This window comes from Patiria miniata, unplaced genomic scaffold, assembly GCF_015706575.1.
Source record: "Patiria miniata isolate m_02_andy unplaced genomic scaffold, ASM1570657v1 HiC_scaffold_17, whole genome shotgun sequence".
Lineage (NCBI taxonomy): Eukaryota > Metazoa > Echinodermata > Asteroidea > Valvatida > Asterinidae > Patiria > Patiria miniata.
Window position 1 is genome coordinate 11,213,887 of NW_024037055.1, and position 15,213 is coordinate 11,229,099.

General features: G+C 39.2%; 1 protein-coding gene across 3 annotated transcripts in view; it reads right to left on the bottom strand.

Annotated features, from left to right (window-relative positions):
* Nucleotides 1-15,213, bottom strand: part of LOC119723817 (transmembrane and coiled-coil domain-containing protein 3-like) — a 100,997-nt gene that overhangs the window by 79,030 nt on the left and 6,754 nt on the right. Inside the window, exons 4-6 of one of the 3 annotated variants that reach the window (XM_038194693.1) lie at nt 12,593-12,685; nt 9,665-9,887; nt 1,345-1,560 (exon numbers count right to left, since the gene is read on the bottom strand). In XM_038194693.1, the coding sequence (XP_038050621.1) occupies nt 1,345-1,560; nt 9,665-9,887; nt 12,593-12,685 (532 nt within the window). The remainder of the gene's footprint in view (nt 1-1,344; nt 1,561-9,664; nt 9,888-12,592; nt 12,686-15,213) is intronic. The other 2 variants (XM_038194694.1, XM_038194695.1) reach the window with 2 other exon arrangements.

Below are 15,213 nucleotides of genomic sequence, written 5' to 3' on the forward strand. Positions count from 1 at the left end.
GCAATAAAACATATTTCATTGTATACGTAAATCCTGAATGGTGTGAAGTCAAGAGTCCTTTTTTCAAAAGGGAGTTAAATTAATATAAAATTTGGTTCCTGTTATTTTGAAATGTGAACCACGGGTTACAGACATTTTACAATGGGTTGCTATAACTTTTGAAAAGAATGATTTCTGACCGCAATCACCCGCAAGAAACATTCATGTTGGAATTTTATCTTGGCATTCCACAAGAAAAAAAATATGAGTAATCGGTTGGAAATGGGTAAAAATGAATTTTACCTCAACCTTTCACATCCGGCAATGTCATGCAATTTTTCGGTTTCCATGAATTGAGATGCTTTAAATAATTTTACAAAGGCCTTTTCCGAGGGTGATTTTCTTAAGAATTCAATGGTCCAAAAATAAATTCAAAAAACTACAACTTTTACCCGCCAATTTTCCTATTGGAGGGGTCCGGTAGCATGCCTCCATTAATCTATTGAATGTAATTGGATTAATTTTGGAACAAGAGAAAAGTGGTGTTTTCTTTCATTTGTTTGGTTACATAATCTGTGAAATATCTTAACAATTTGGTTCAGAAGCACTACAGCGCAAGGATTACGTGCCATATTAAAGGTAGGGTACATCATATGTAATTTATGTATGTGTTCATTTGAAGCAACAAATTGTGCTCAAAATCTAAAGAAAGGTGCTTAACAACTAACCTGATGAAAATATAGCTCAGTGAATGCTATATATTCCAAGAAAAACAGTATTCTAGAATCTCGATTTCAAATCAAAAGTTGCCGAGTCATGTTTTGAATTTCATCCGAATGCAACGTCCGGGACACATTCTCATTCAGCCGATTGCAGCTACGGGATGTCGGGCACTTAACTGATAAATTATTGCAACAGCGCACACGTGTGCATCGTGTCAATGCTTGAGCACACTTTGCCAAATTAAAAAACAAACTACTAACGAGAATGCACCTTTCGACGCATCGTTGGAAAACGGCCTTCTTTCATTGTTTTTTTCTTCAAAACGACAGCTTACCAGAAAGAATATTTTCACAGGGAATTGAGTCCCATTACTATCTTTAAACCAAGTATGCTTTTCAACAGTAATTATGTCAGTTACTTTTTGGATAGGTGCAAATGATGGACTGTAGCTTTAAATAAACAACAAAACCTGATGTGGTTCATAATTTTGATTGTTTTATCATGTGTTGGACACAGTCACTTTATAGGTCCAAATTACTCACAACACTCTAAGAGACCATGGCGCATGACACACTCGCCTGTACCTCAGATGTCAAAATGCCACGCCTAACATCACAGCAGACACAAAATATTGATTATTACCCAGCATCACTTTTGTTGAGAGGAGAACCGCGCCGAAGAACTCTACCAACACACTGGTCAAATCTTTGTTCCCTGGTTTAGGACTGAGGGCAGCTGAGGCCGAGTCCACACCAGCTAAGGCAGGCAGGATGGCTACCAATAGGCCTAGCTGCACATCCTGCATTACCAGGATTCCTAGCAATGTGGAGCTGTACTCAAACTCGCTGGCATCTGTGGCTGGGTTGACAAAGGAGAAACAAAAAGTTTTACAGGGCCTTTCATAATTCCCTTTTCAGGTTTTATTTGAATAAAAAGCAATGACTTGTCCCAATTTTCCCCGGTTTGAAGCACTGCAGAAATAACATTGCTTTTATCATGACTGTGGATGTGGTCCCTGGTCACATGGCTTCTAACAAGGACTCCATGACAAATTGAAAGTCCACCAACAATGGGTAGAGCACTGTTCCACTCACATCAATATAATGAAAAACCATATTTTGCACACAATTTCATAATTTTTTTTGCAAAGTACAGTAAACTCCGGCTAAACCGACTTCGTATAAACCGTCATATTGCTTAAATCGGCTGTCTGACGAAAGTCCCGATTGTCTCTAATGCATTTCCATTGACATTTTCATTTGTAAGTCGACCTTTGAAAGCCGCCATTTCGCCTATGTCGGCGTGTTACTTTCAGTCCCATTTCCTCAAAACCACAAAAAATCCTCTGTATAAGTCGGCATCGTGCTCTGCGGTTTGCAAGAAGTGTCGAGTGAAAAAGTCCCAATGGCACGGCCCGTGATTGATGCATCGGCCAGCACGTGTATACTAATCGCACGTGTACACTGTTTCATGCACAGTCTGTACATTGTGTGCATCGTTCGCTTACACGTGCGTGAAGGGGTTTTCCCGATAGCACATCAATACCAGTACCCCCTCTCGACTGCACGCATGCGCTCTGTTCATTTTGGGGGTCCCCTTATTGTACCAGTACCATGCACACATTTAATTCGTGACTGTACACGTACGTACGTGCACAATGTACACTACATGTACATGGACGTACAGTGCAGTATGCCGCACCATCCTTGCTTCGTACGTACGTACATGTACATGCATGACTTTCTGTGATCAATTCCACAGCCTGTTTCTGATGATAAACATTGAGGATATATTTGCTGGAATCAACCATGGATGTAGAAATAAACCAGGGTAAATCAAAGCCTTTGAATTTTAGCCATGAATCTTGTTTGCATGATCTAGATACAGATGCGCATAGGCCATTAATTCAATCTATTTTTTTTTTTCTATTGATTCAATTTGTGTATTTGTGTAAGTCGGCAAATTGACAGCTTGCAGCAGAAGCCGACATTTGCGTAAATCGTCACAAATTCTCTGGTCCTGAGAGTGCCGTCTTAGCCGGAGTTTACTGTACTTTGGAACTTTTCAGAACAAATTACGATGCAGAGTTGTAGATTATTGTTACATCTCACTCTTCAAGTTTATTGACTTTCAATGATTATCCGTATGACTAAGTGATTTTATGACCGTTGCTGATACACACATCCAAGAGCCGGCCCACATGGCAGGCCACGCACGCTGATACCATGCGATACAGACCATGTTTCGGCCATTGTCCCTTATTTTTATTCAGTTTTATTAGTCCTAACTATACTTCGTTTAATTAAAGCAAATTTGCATTATTATTCATGGGGCACGTTTTGATAACTTTTGTGGAAGAGACATTTTGTGGTATTATTATTAATGGGAATAAACGTGTTTGGCTGGTTTTAAACAAGATGTTTAAGACTGGTTTGGAGTCTGGACGCTGGTAATGGCCAGAGTCGAAGGCGAGGTTCATTATTAGTGTCCAGACTCCAAACTGGTTTTAAACATCTTGTTTAAAACACATATTTATTACCACTCAAAAACACCTTTTTTGGTCAAAACGTAGAAGAATTGATAAAACATTCCAAAAAGGAGAAACATTGACAAAATTCTGACGATGTTTCATTCACGAATTTCAGGTTAGATTGCTATCCATGTTCTGGGGTCGTTTCTATGAATGGAGCGTGAGATTGCATTCCCCCTCCCCCCAAAAAATACAACCCAAGATGACACCCTCAAAGAAGCTACTTTGAGAATTTTTAGATATTAAATTAACCTATTTTCCTAACATTGTTTTCAGGGCAACTTTTACCACGAAACAGGGAGAAAATAAGACAGCCTAAGCAAATAATTTGACACTTTCGTGAAACGGTATGCTACCAAGCCGAGTGTGAAGCCATATGATTTTGTGAGCAACTTTGTGAAACGTAAATCCATGGAACGGTATCGTAAAGAAGTGTCACATTTTCAAGCTCATGTATGTACAAAGGGCCTACTTGTACCGACAGTACACGGCAAAAAAAGTTCGTCTATATGTCTAGATGTGTTGCTTTCATGGGCGTCGCCAGGGGGTGGGCAAGGGGGGGCGCTTGTGCCCCCCCCCCCCCCGGAAAGCCCACCCCCCAAAAAAGAGGGAAAAAAAGAAAAAGAAAAAGAAAAAGAGGCGCGAAGTCATAGTGGTGTAAATTTAATGAGTTGGGGGGGGGGGGGCCAAAATGACCCTGCCCCCCTCTAAAACTGAGAAATCAAGAATATGTTGAGAACTAGATTTATGTTTGTGGACAAACACAGGGCTGTTTCGGTAACTTTTTGTGACATATATATGTGACATAGTTTCAAGTATAAGTCCCGTCCAGGAAGGATGTGTGGTTATGTATATATTAAATGGTGGCATATAAATATGCGATTTCATTCTCAGGGCTTTGAATTATGACGTCCCATGTCACGTGATGACGTCATGAAGACGTCACATCAAAAGAGAAAATAATTTGTTATTGTATTTTTATGTCATGTAAGGCTGATAGGACAACATGTGCGGTAGAGTGATCAGGACCAATACAGTTCTGTAAATATTGGCCTTCAAAATATCCAAAAAGAAGAAGAAGAAGAAGAAGAAGAAAGAAAAACTAGAGCTGTATATACATGTCTGTTTGCAAACAGAACACAGGGCTTTTTCGCATTTTACAAATGTTGATGTATTTTGAAGTGATCGCCGTAAATTTCGCCAGAGACATCAACAGTATGACAATGTGGCGCTTAGTCGGTCCGCGCCCTCACCACCACGTGCGTGTGTGGTGTATGGGAAGCAGGCGATGCCGAATCTGGTCAATGTATACACGCACACACTTCGGGTTTATGCTCGCTTTCGATAAGTCGGCATTTTTTACTCTCTCTGCTGCAGCTTGAGCAAGGATATGTTTTCCCGACGGCGCGTCAACTGTATGAACAATTTGACAAGATGGGAACTTGGCACTGTTGAGGCAAATGTTTACGCTATCAATTAATGGGCAATTCAAGGTTATATCTGTACGGATTGATCTGTTAGCAATTTTTGAAAAAGGAAAGGTCTTTTCATTATAACTTCCGGTCTGATGACGTCATACGCCTAAAATGTCGCACACGTCTTAAGTGGGTCAAGGTCATCATATACACCAATATTTAGGCGATTCCGACAAACTTCGCCACAGACATCTATTCAAACTGCATTTTTGAAAATTTTCAACCTGTCACTAGAGGGCACTCGAAGATTGCATGACGTCATCGGTAGATGATTTAAAGAATACTATCAGCCAAGAGACTAACACCGTTAAAAGCAAGTTCATATCTATTACCACTTTCAAATAATAAGCCACTTCCGGTTTTGGCCTTTTTCAACCGGAAGCAAGGGTCACGTGATTGCACGCACACTGAATGAAATAAAGACCTCAACCTACTCTACCACTTGCCGACAACAGAATGCTGCGGACGTGTATGGTTGATTTCTTATGCACTTTTAAATATTAAAAGTGTCAAAATTTAATTGCCTATAAATAAACACCGGATGACGTCATCATGACTTCATCATTACACGGTGTTGTTTGAATTAGGGTCTTTGCTTGGACAAAGAGTGGTGTAAATGAATTACTGGCAAAGAGTCGTAAATGGCCTTTGAAAATCAACATTTTTTAAAATTTTTGTGTACAAAGTCTATGGGAAAAATTAAATATTCAAAAATCTATAATAAATTAGTCGATGACGTCACCATGACATCAATCTTCGGGACACATCTTTGCTATAGGGACTATGCTTATGCTAACTTTGAATGATGAATGACAAAGATTAATGCCAAAAGTGGCACTGAGAAAAAACGTGTACAAAGTCTCTGGGGTTTAGGCGACAAAAAGAAGAAGAAGAAGAAAGAAAAATCTTAACAAAAGGAAAGGCTTTTCCGCACTTTGCGGAAAAGCCAAAAAAAGAAAAATGAGAACAAAAACAAAGGCTTTTCTGCACTTTGCGGAAAAGCCAAAAATGAGAACAAAATGAAAGGCTTTTTCACAAAATTGCGAAAAAGCCAAAAATGAGAACAAAAAGAAAGTCTTTTCCGCTTTTTCTGATCTGATGACGTCATCATGACACGGCTGATATTGTGATCGATATCATATTGAGGTTTAGGTAGAATCTATATTTGTCAACTGAATGGAACTTGTCGCATGTAGTCATATCAACAGAAAATGTGCAAAATTTTGCGAAACCATTTTTCCAATCATAGGTATTTAGCCTCAAAAATATGCAACTTTACTATGACGTCATATGTCACATGATGACGTCATCATGACGCCACTACAATGTTCATCTTAAACGCATCCCGGTCTAGGTACAAACCACCTTTTAACCCAATCAGTCATGTAGTTCAGGAGATATATGCCTTTAAAATATGTTTATTGACTATGACATCATATGTCACGTGATGACGTCATCATGGCATCATTTTTTTTATTTATAAGATATCCCAGTCTAGGTATATTCCAAATTTGAACCCAATCGGACCTGTAGTTCTTGTAATACCTGCCTTCAAAATATGTATTTTTACGATGATGTCATATGTCATGTGATGACGTCATCATGACGTCACTTCATTTTCATCTATAACACATCCCGGTCTAGGTACATACCAACTTTCAACCCCATCGGACCTGTAGTTCAGGAGATATAGGCCTTCAAAATATGTTTATTTTATATGGCGTCATATGTCACGTGATGACGTCATCATGGCCGGTTGCCGAAACAGCCAAAATATTTTTATTTGTTGGGTAGGTAGTTTGCTATTCATAATAACTCTTGGACGACCATTGCATTTATGAGTGCATCAGAATAATGAAAACCACAGATGTCAGACATAACAGGGATAGGGAAAAAAATAACAGCGTTGCTGTTGAAACCCCTCAGCCAGAGTCTGAGGGAGGCATTTTTGGGGAATAGCTGGCATCCATGCTAGATCAATTACCTGAACCATAACAAACAAGATGTTGGTGGATGCCATCGTTAATTTTGACACTAAATATACCTAATTTGCATAAATTGTTAATCCCTGCCAGGTAATATATTTATTCCAATATGTGGGTATATTCTTTATTTTCTATTTTTTTTAAAGTTTATAGTGATTCTACTAACACACCCTTACTTAAATAACATTTTCTTATAATAGCAACGATCCAAAATGGCTACTATTGTACCCAAAGATTGCGTGCATTTACCTTGTCTCCAGATATCATCAAGTAGTCTTGCCAAACCTCAGTATTAATGAGCACCAAATTCATCAGGTTGCTTATTTGCACAGTTGCCCTTTTAAAACTGTATGGAAAAATCATGTGAACAATGAAACCATATGATATTTAGCTCAGCAAACAAAAACGGTAAAACGAGCTGGCGTAAACTGGGCTTAAATTAGGCGAAGAGTCGCCTAATGCGGGAGACTCGAATAAGTTCAAGGAAACACCCCCCTCCAAAAAAAACAAATGCTTCCAGTCATTATGTCAATGTCAGTATGTTTTCTTTCCAATAATTTTGGGAATTTCCTGAAACTTTTTTCAACTCTCCCACATTAGGCAACCCTTCACTTAATATTAGGTCAATTAACAGACGAATCGTTTTCCCCGTTTCTGTTTGCTGGGCTAAATATCACAATGTTATCATTGTTCGCATGCTTTTCCATAAGGTTTTAATAGGGTTACTGTGCCAGTAAGCAACTTGGTGAATTTGAAGCTCATATACTGATGTTTGGCAAGACTACTTGAAGATATATGGGGACAAGGTAAATGCGCGAAACTTTGGGGTGTAATAGTAGCCATTTTGGATTGTTACTATGTCCTCATAATTCAGTCACTTATATGCTTTAGAAAATGTTATTGAAGTAAGGATGTGTAAGTAGAATCACCAAAATAAAATTTTTAAAAATAAAAAAAATGCAAAATATACCCAAATATGGGGAACAGATATATTACGCGGCAGGGATTCATGATTTATGCAAATTAGGTATATTTAGGGTCAAAATTAACGAAGGCATCTACCCACATTTTGTTTGTTATGGTTCAAAGAATTGATCTAGCATGGATGCCAGCTATTACCCAGAAATGCAGTGAAATTATTTTCTAGAGAACTTTTCCACATTTGGCTGGCCTACTAATACGCACTCGGAGTATTCAAAACCCTGTTTTCGAGCGACCCGTGAACAGGGTTCTTGGGTTGCCAAAAACCAACGTCCAAGTGCGTAAGGAGTACAGTTTGGAGAAATGCAAGATGGCAGCCACCATTTTAAAATGCTGAATAAAAAGAAGGGAAAACGATCTTTAGGAAAATAATTTAAATCCTGGTACAGCTATAAACATTGGCATAGACAAGCCCACTCTATGATCACGTACAATTTTATTATTCTATCTTTTAATAGTGTACACTGCTCCTGTAGTGAATGAGTGCTTTCAATTTTATGCAAAAATTTTTACGCAAGTTGCTGTTGGGGCCCAAGTCCGCCATCTTTGTTCTTGACGTTCGCCACCGTTCGCGTGTTGGTTCTTTCTGTTCATTTGAAACCCTGTTCTTGCGTTCAATTAACACGAGAACAGGGTTTCAAATACGCCCACTATGAGGGATGCTGATTACACGGTCGACACATAGTTACTTTGTGAATGGTCAAATTTCTGATAAATCGGCACTTTAGAATTTACATCTTTTCATGCCAAGGACACACATAGTTACTTTGTGAATGGTCTTCTAATGATACTTGACCCTCAAAACATGGGTTTAGACACCTTACTGGTGTAGTTATGTGCTATATTGGCCGAGATATGCCAAAAACATGATTTTCCGGTATTAGCGGCACTAATTTGCATATTCCTATGCCACAGACACATGTGGTCACTTGCAGATTAGTTTTATTGTGATCTCTGACCTTGAAAACATGGGTTCAGACACCTAATTCGATCAGTTATCTGCAATATTGGCTAAAACATAGTGAAAAAATAGATTTTTCGGTAATGGCGGCACTAATTTCCATAAAAACAATACGTGGGACATTTTTTGAATTTTTTATCATAGCAAATCGTTTTCTACACATTTTTTTTTCTGATCTGGAGACGTTGATTAGAAGTTGATTTTCGAGGGTGCACGATACCCCCTTCTTCCCACCCAACTATTTCTTCTCTTCTTTTTGTTCCACTTCCTTCAAAAATTACATTATAAATGGGTCACCAACAATGCTTTTGCTGACAAAAGCTTTCATTATAACACAAAACTCAAATATCTGAGTTCATCTTACGCAAATTTTTCCCACTACAAATTTGCACAATTTTGCTGGGACCAAATATTTATTTGTTATAACTGGAATTTTGTCCTATCTGGTTTTGTAATTATGGGAGTAACCTCTACAAAGACTAGAATTAAGGTACATGGAAATGTGACAAAACGGGGGCCTGTAAAGCAGCGGCGTAGCCATTGTTCTCATCTGGGGGGCTTGACTTTACAATTGAGGGGCGCCGAAAAATTGCATCCGTCCTGAAAGGTAGACAGGTTTTTTTCACCGGACACCCGCCCCTCTGTAAAATCAAAATTCCAATGGGGGCGCAAACTTTTTATTGGGGGCGTTTGCCCCCCCCTCCTTTTCTATTGGGGGTGTGTGTGCCCCCCCCCCCCTGTAACTATGCCGCTGCTTTCAAGGATTCAATTTTGGAACATGCAATGGCCATTTTATAACAGAAGATGTATTATGTTGATGGTTATACTGGTTTCCAAGGGATCAACTTATACTTTTAAAGAGCAAAATCAAATTTAAAACTGACAGTTTCATGAAAAAAATCCATCTAACCATTTGTTGTACCAATTTTTACACTGAAATTGGCAGAGAAACAGTTTTGCAACTGTAAGTAGGAGGGGCTAGCCTTTTAGTGTCTTTGCTTTTCTTTTCAAAACAGTGACAATGTCTTACCAATGGCTTTGTCCTCTTTTGCTTTCTTACTGATTTCTTTGTCATCTTTGGAATGTCCAACACTCAGGAACTTGACCACCAGTGGGGTGCTGGAGAGGGACATACAAGCCGCAATAAAGGCACTCTCACTGGGGATAATGCTCAAAATGTAGCCAAAGAAGATGCCAAATGCTATCATGATGACAGTCATAGATATGCTGCCAAAAACAGCAATACGCCAGACCTGGAGCACACAAGGAGGGGAAAATGCAAAAGGGGCGACATTAGCAGCAGAGCAAGACATTTTTCATCCTGGCTTTACTAGAAAAACTCTTAAAAACTTTCTGGCAGCCTATGAAAACATTCCAAAAGGAAAGGGGAAGGCCGGACATTATTTAATACTTAATAGGTTTAATACAGTTCATGATACTTTAAAAATTTGAGTATGCTAACCCTGTTTATAGGCCCCAGACGGTCTACTGTTTTAACCATAATGACCTTGGCCTTTGTATTCTGCGGTCCAAACTCATTAAGTTTCTTTAAGGTTCCACTAGCAAGCTACCTATCAAGGTTCACGACATGCATCAAGTCCAACATGAGTTATCATGTTATCACGAGGGCAAGCCATTGTCTTTTCCTTTGTCGCTGTAATACATGTATGTAGGTTTTCTCTGTCAATTTTGGCAAATGAGCAGCCAGTTTAATTTTTGTGGGTTGAAAGCAATTCTGCCTCTCCAGTTGTTATTGTATTTCAAAATTAGAATTCGGGCATTCAATTTCGTTTCGAGGCATTTGAATTTTTTAGCAATGTGTTCAATTTAGCTTATCGTCATTCCTTTTCGTGACGCACTATCATCATTCAATTTAGCAAAGCTGGCTCGACTGGACATTTTTGCTACTTTTTTTTCTTTTCAATTTCATAAAGAGGCAATCAATTTTGCTATATGAGAATTCAAATAAATACGATAAAAAAAAGTGAACAAACAGAAAAAAATTTTAATTGTACTAAACAACTGTTTTGTATCCCTCACTTTAAGTCAGTCAAAACTTTGTTCTTTATTCATTTATGTTTCCCGTAGATTTCATATGGGGCCTATTGGTTGTGATTTTCTGACCAAGACGTAATTTGTTTTTGTGTTCGTGAAACATTCACGTTTGTTATTGTTTGGGTGTTTTCTTTATTCTATTTTTTATCCTAGTTCCTTATTGTTTATTTATGTTGTTTCTTCCTCAACTATCAACCTGTTGGCATGCCAGACATATTGGCAAATGTTTGGGTATAGTTATACCACTGCATGCACTTCACCCAGAGTGATGACATCAACGCTCTGAATGGCTGCTTGTTGAAGGAGATCACACCTCCACTGCTGCATGTTTATTCCTGCTTGCTAGGCAGCCTGTCTGTCTCCGACACATTGCCAACCGTTAACCCCAGGGTGCGTTTGACTGCAGTCTTGAAGCAGATGTTCCATCTCAATGGAGGCGTTTCAGCTGGATCATTGGGTTGGTACCTTCAGGGAGTTGGGCTCGCACGTGAGGCTTTGCATTGTCATACATGAGGTATAGGGGCTCATCGTCTGGGAAAACTGCAGTACACTCTTGAACTATCCGCAAGAATCTCCTTGAATCTCTCTTGCATCACAGTTTCAAATGCGATTCAGTGATGCACCAAGCTGACATCACTAGAAACAGCGAAGGTGACATTGCAATTCCTCCCTGGTTGTCTGTCAACGACTCGTCTTGCGGCGATCCCTCGGGGAGCTCTACCCTTAGAGCATCGAGTCCAGACATTGCAACCTGTCTCGTCAATGAAGACTAGATGCACCAAAACACCATACTCAGAGCTCCCAACATTCAGATTTCATCGAGCCAGTATTTATTGTTCGGCACATCACCATTTAAACAAAAACTTAGTCAAATCCCGTCACAACAGTAATAAGTATTCCCCCAGAGTGTAAACCATTCAATTCTATTCTTGTTTAATGCTAACTCAACCACATAACAATACTTAAGGGCAAGAGCGAGACTAAAACATATAAATGCTGGTTTAACAGCCATGTAAGTCAGTTAAAACAGGGTTTGACTCATTTTTGAACTCACAGGCTTTCAAGAAGTGAAGTAAGTTTCTGTTACACAAACTAATTACAGGTCCCAGGAGAGTCAGTCACTCATCAATTTGGAACTGCATCTTGATTTTAAGGGCTAGCACTGTTGTTTGTCCACACTGATACTGTTTGGTAATTTTGCTATTGGGAAACATCTTCCTGAATAATGTGCCACCATGATCAGAAGCAGCGATGGATAGGTTGTGTTCAATAAGAAAATCAACAAATGTTACCTCGGCATTTATTACTGATGTGTTCAATCTGAAGCTGCTGAAGCTGGTGAGTTTCGGTGTGTTCTTAACATTTTCTGCTGCCCAAGCATGTTTATATTGCGATGTGTTTCTGGCACAGCGTACAAAAACCGAAATAATCTGAACGTTTGCTGCATGTTAGACACGGCCATTCATCACTGTACTTCTTCAAAAATCTCTGCCATGGCTTCAGCTGTATTTTAGATTGTATGGTAGATACATTTTCAACATACTCTACCACTGACTATTAAACACAGGAAAACAACTCAATGAAACGAAGCATTCCACGGTACGTAACATTTCGTGCGAAATAGAATGGTGCAGTGTTTAAATTGGCTGCTCATTTGCCGAAATTGACTGAGAAAACTTATAACACCCATTAACTGAGCACATAAACGCATGATCGAAGACCGTTTTCAACAAAAGATGAACAATCAAGGTCAACAAAGAATCGGTTGTTTTCTCTCTGTCTGTCGGTCCCTGTGGTGTATGTAGTGTACATCCACACGGACAGACAAGGCAGAAACAGTATGCCCCTTCTGCTTTGCCAGCAGGGCATACAAAAATTGACAGCACTTTATATCTACAATCACCTTCTTAATCTTCTCCGGCGAGAATTCCAAGCCAACTGTGAACAGAATAAAGAAAGCACCAAACTCGCCCAAAGTCTCAAACTGCACCAATGCCTGCAGAGAAGTATAATGTCAATTGTGGAAGCTACCTTAATAATGGAAATATACCAAGTCACTTGTATGGGTGACAAAATACAGATTAATTGGAACACTTTTCCAAACCATTCCTTGAAAACACACAAACCCTGCAATAGACAAAAGGGCTATGGTTTATTTCCATCAAAATTTTGAATTCTGGGGGATAACAATTCCCAGAGACTAAAGAGATAATATCTAAAAAGGAAATTACAAAACCTATTACGATACAATGTATATGTTTTCCCAGTTACTTTAGTTTGTATTATTCAAATTCCATGGAAAGACTCTTTTATTTCATTCCAGAACGCCACATCTCATATTTGGTCCAGTGTATTTGTTTCATGAGAAGATTGGCATTGAATTAAAAAGCAAATGCTTTTTCGGCAACAATTTGAAAAAAAAAAAAAATTTCAGTAATTTTGCCCATAGCATTTGTAAACATTTCTTTTGTCTAGGGCACTTTGGCCACTAAAATCGGATGTCGGTCACTTCGCCGAATTTCCACTTCGCCAACAACCAATTCGCCGACAACCACTTTGCAGATTTGCCACTTCGCCGAATTACCTTCACCGATTTTCCACTTTGCCGATTACCACTTCGCCGAATTACCACTTCGCCGAAAGTGTATGCCCACGTATACATGTATCTATGCAAGCACATAATGCATGCATGCATGCACGCACGCACGCAAACGTGCGTTCACCGTCGATCGTGGACGTCCTATTGTCCCTCTTTTGTTTGTACTCTTTTTAGGAAGACTCCCATAGGATTTGTACACGTCCCCAATTGCGGACGTATGCTGGGAATCGTGGATGATATTGTTCTCTTTTGTTCTCTGTTATTTTGTGACTGGAAAGGTGTACTGTATGATATATAGATTCCGAAATCACTCCTGCACAATTAGGCAGATGCCTTGAAATCTGTAAGTTAAGGGTCTGGTGTTGACTACATTGACTACATCACCCGTCCTGTTTGGGGTTCAGGACTTAATACGTCCCCACGCAGATTCAGTGTCAGGGCGTCAGGCCTTATTTTTAAGCGAACGAAAGAGTAGATTCCGTATAATTCACGCCTATTATAATACCTTGAAAATTAAATGTATAAAATATCGATAATATCGATATAAAAAAAACGATATATCGGTATCGGCCGAACAACGATGTCGACGGTGCCTATTCACGGTGACAATGTATTTGGTCGAGCGTAGTTTATTTCTGAAACTTTTTTTGTTTCTTATTACCCTTAGTACTGTTTCAGTTCGATTATGGTTCAAATGTTTAATTTCATCTGGGTTTAGATAATAGGGGAAATGACCATTTTAGTCGAGCCAAAGTACCCCAAATTCCACGGCCTAGCTCCGCCAACTTTTTCACGTAGCTCGTTGTTTAGCACCCATGCATGCGTACGTACATACGTACGTGTACATTTTTGTACGTAGTGTGCCTGCAAGCATGGGCGTTCGTGCATGCAGAGCAGTATGCAAAGAGGCAATTCGGCGAAGTGATAATTCCGCGAAGTGGCTATTTGGCGAAGTGGCAAATTGGTGAAGTGGTAATTAGGTGAAGTGGCAAATCGGCGAAGTGGTTGTCAGCGAATTTGTTGTTGGCGAAGTGAAAATTCAGCGAAGTGACTGTAAAACCTAAAATCAATCCAATTGCCTTTATACTCAGCACACATTTAGACCAGCACCTGCAGTTGTGCCCCAAACATTTACGTCATCATAACATCATCACGTGTCAAGTGACGTCACATTTAATGTGCATATTTTGCACCTACACTGGGATGTGTTATAGATGTAAAATGAAGTGGTGTCAGGATGACGTCATCATGAGTCACATGATGTCACGTTTAAGATTAATAGATTTAATCTTTGAAAATCAATATAAAATCAACCGTGAGAGACCTGAACATGACTTTGGCGGCAATTGATAGAATAATCCAGGGTCTTCATTTTTGATATTACGTGCAAAATCACATGACCCTTCCTTCCGGTTGAAACCGGAAGGGCCTTGTAATTTAAAATTGGTGAAGGATGTGAACTTGCTTTCAATGATATGCTCTTGCTAAGTTGTTCTTTACAGACAAAATTATAGTTATAGATGAAAATTGATGTGATGTCATTATGAGTCATCACATGACATGTGACGTCATAATTCAATTCTCATATGAGAATGTAATCACATGATATGCCACCATTTATCATAAACGGAACTCCTTCCTGGATGGAACTTATACTTAAAACTTTACACGTCACATGTCACAAAAAAGTTGCCGAAACAGACCTGTGCTTGTCCACAAACATACGTCTAGTTTTCATTCATTTTTGTGCTTGGTCATTCATATTCAGTTCAAGCATTTATAGACCTTTTTCTTTAAGGCAGAGTTAGAGGGCAGTGGTTTTGTACAGCTTTGATAGGCATGAGTAAACCGTTGTGCATTCATTATTAAGGGAATAAATGTGTGCTTGGGAGATATTAAACACTCTGTTTAAACCGGTTGGAGTC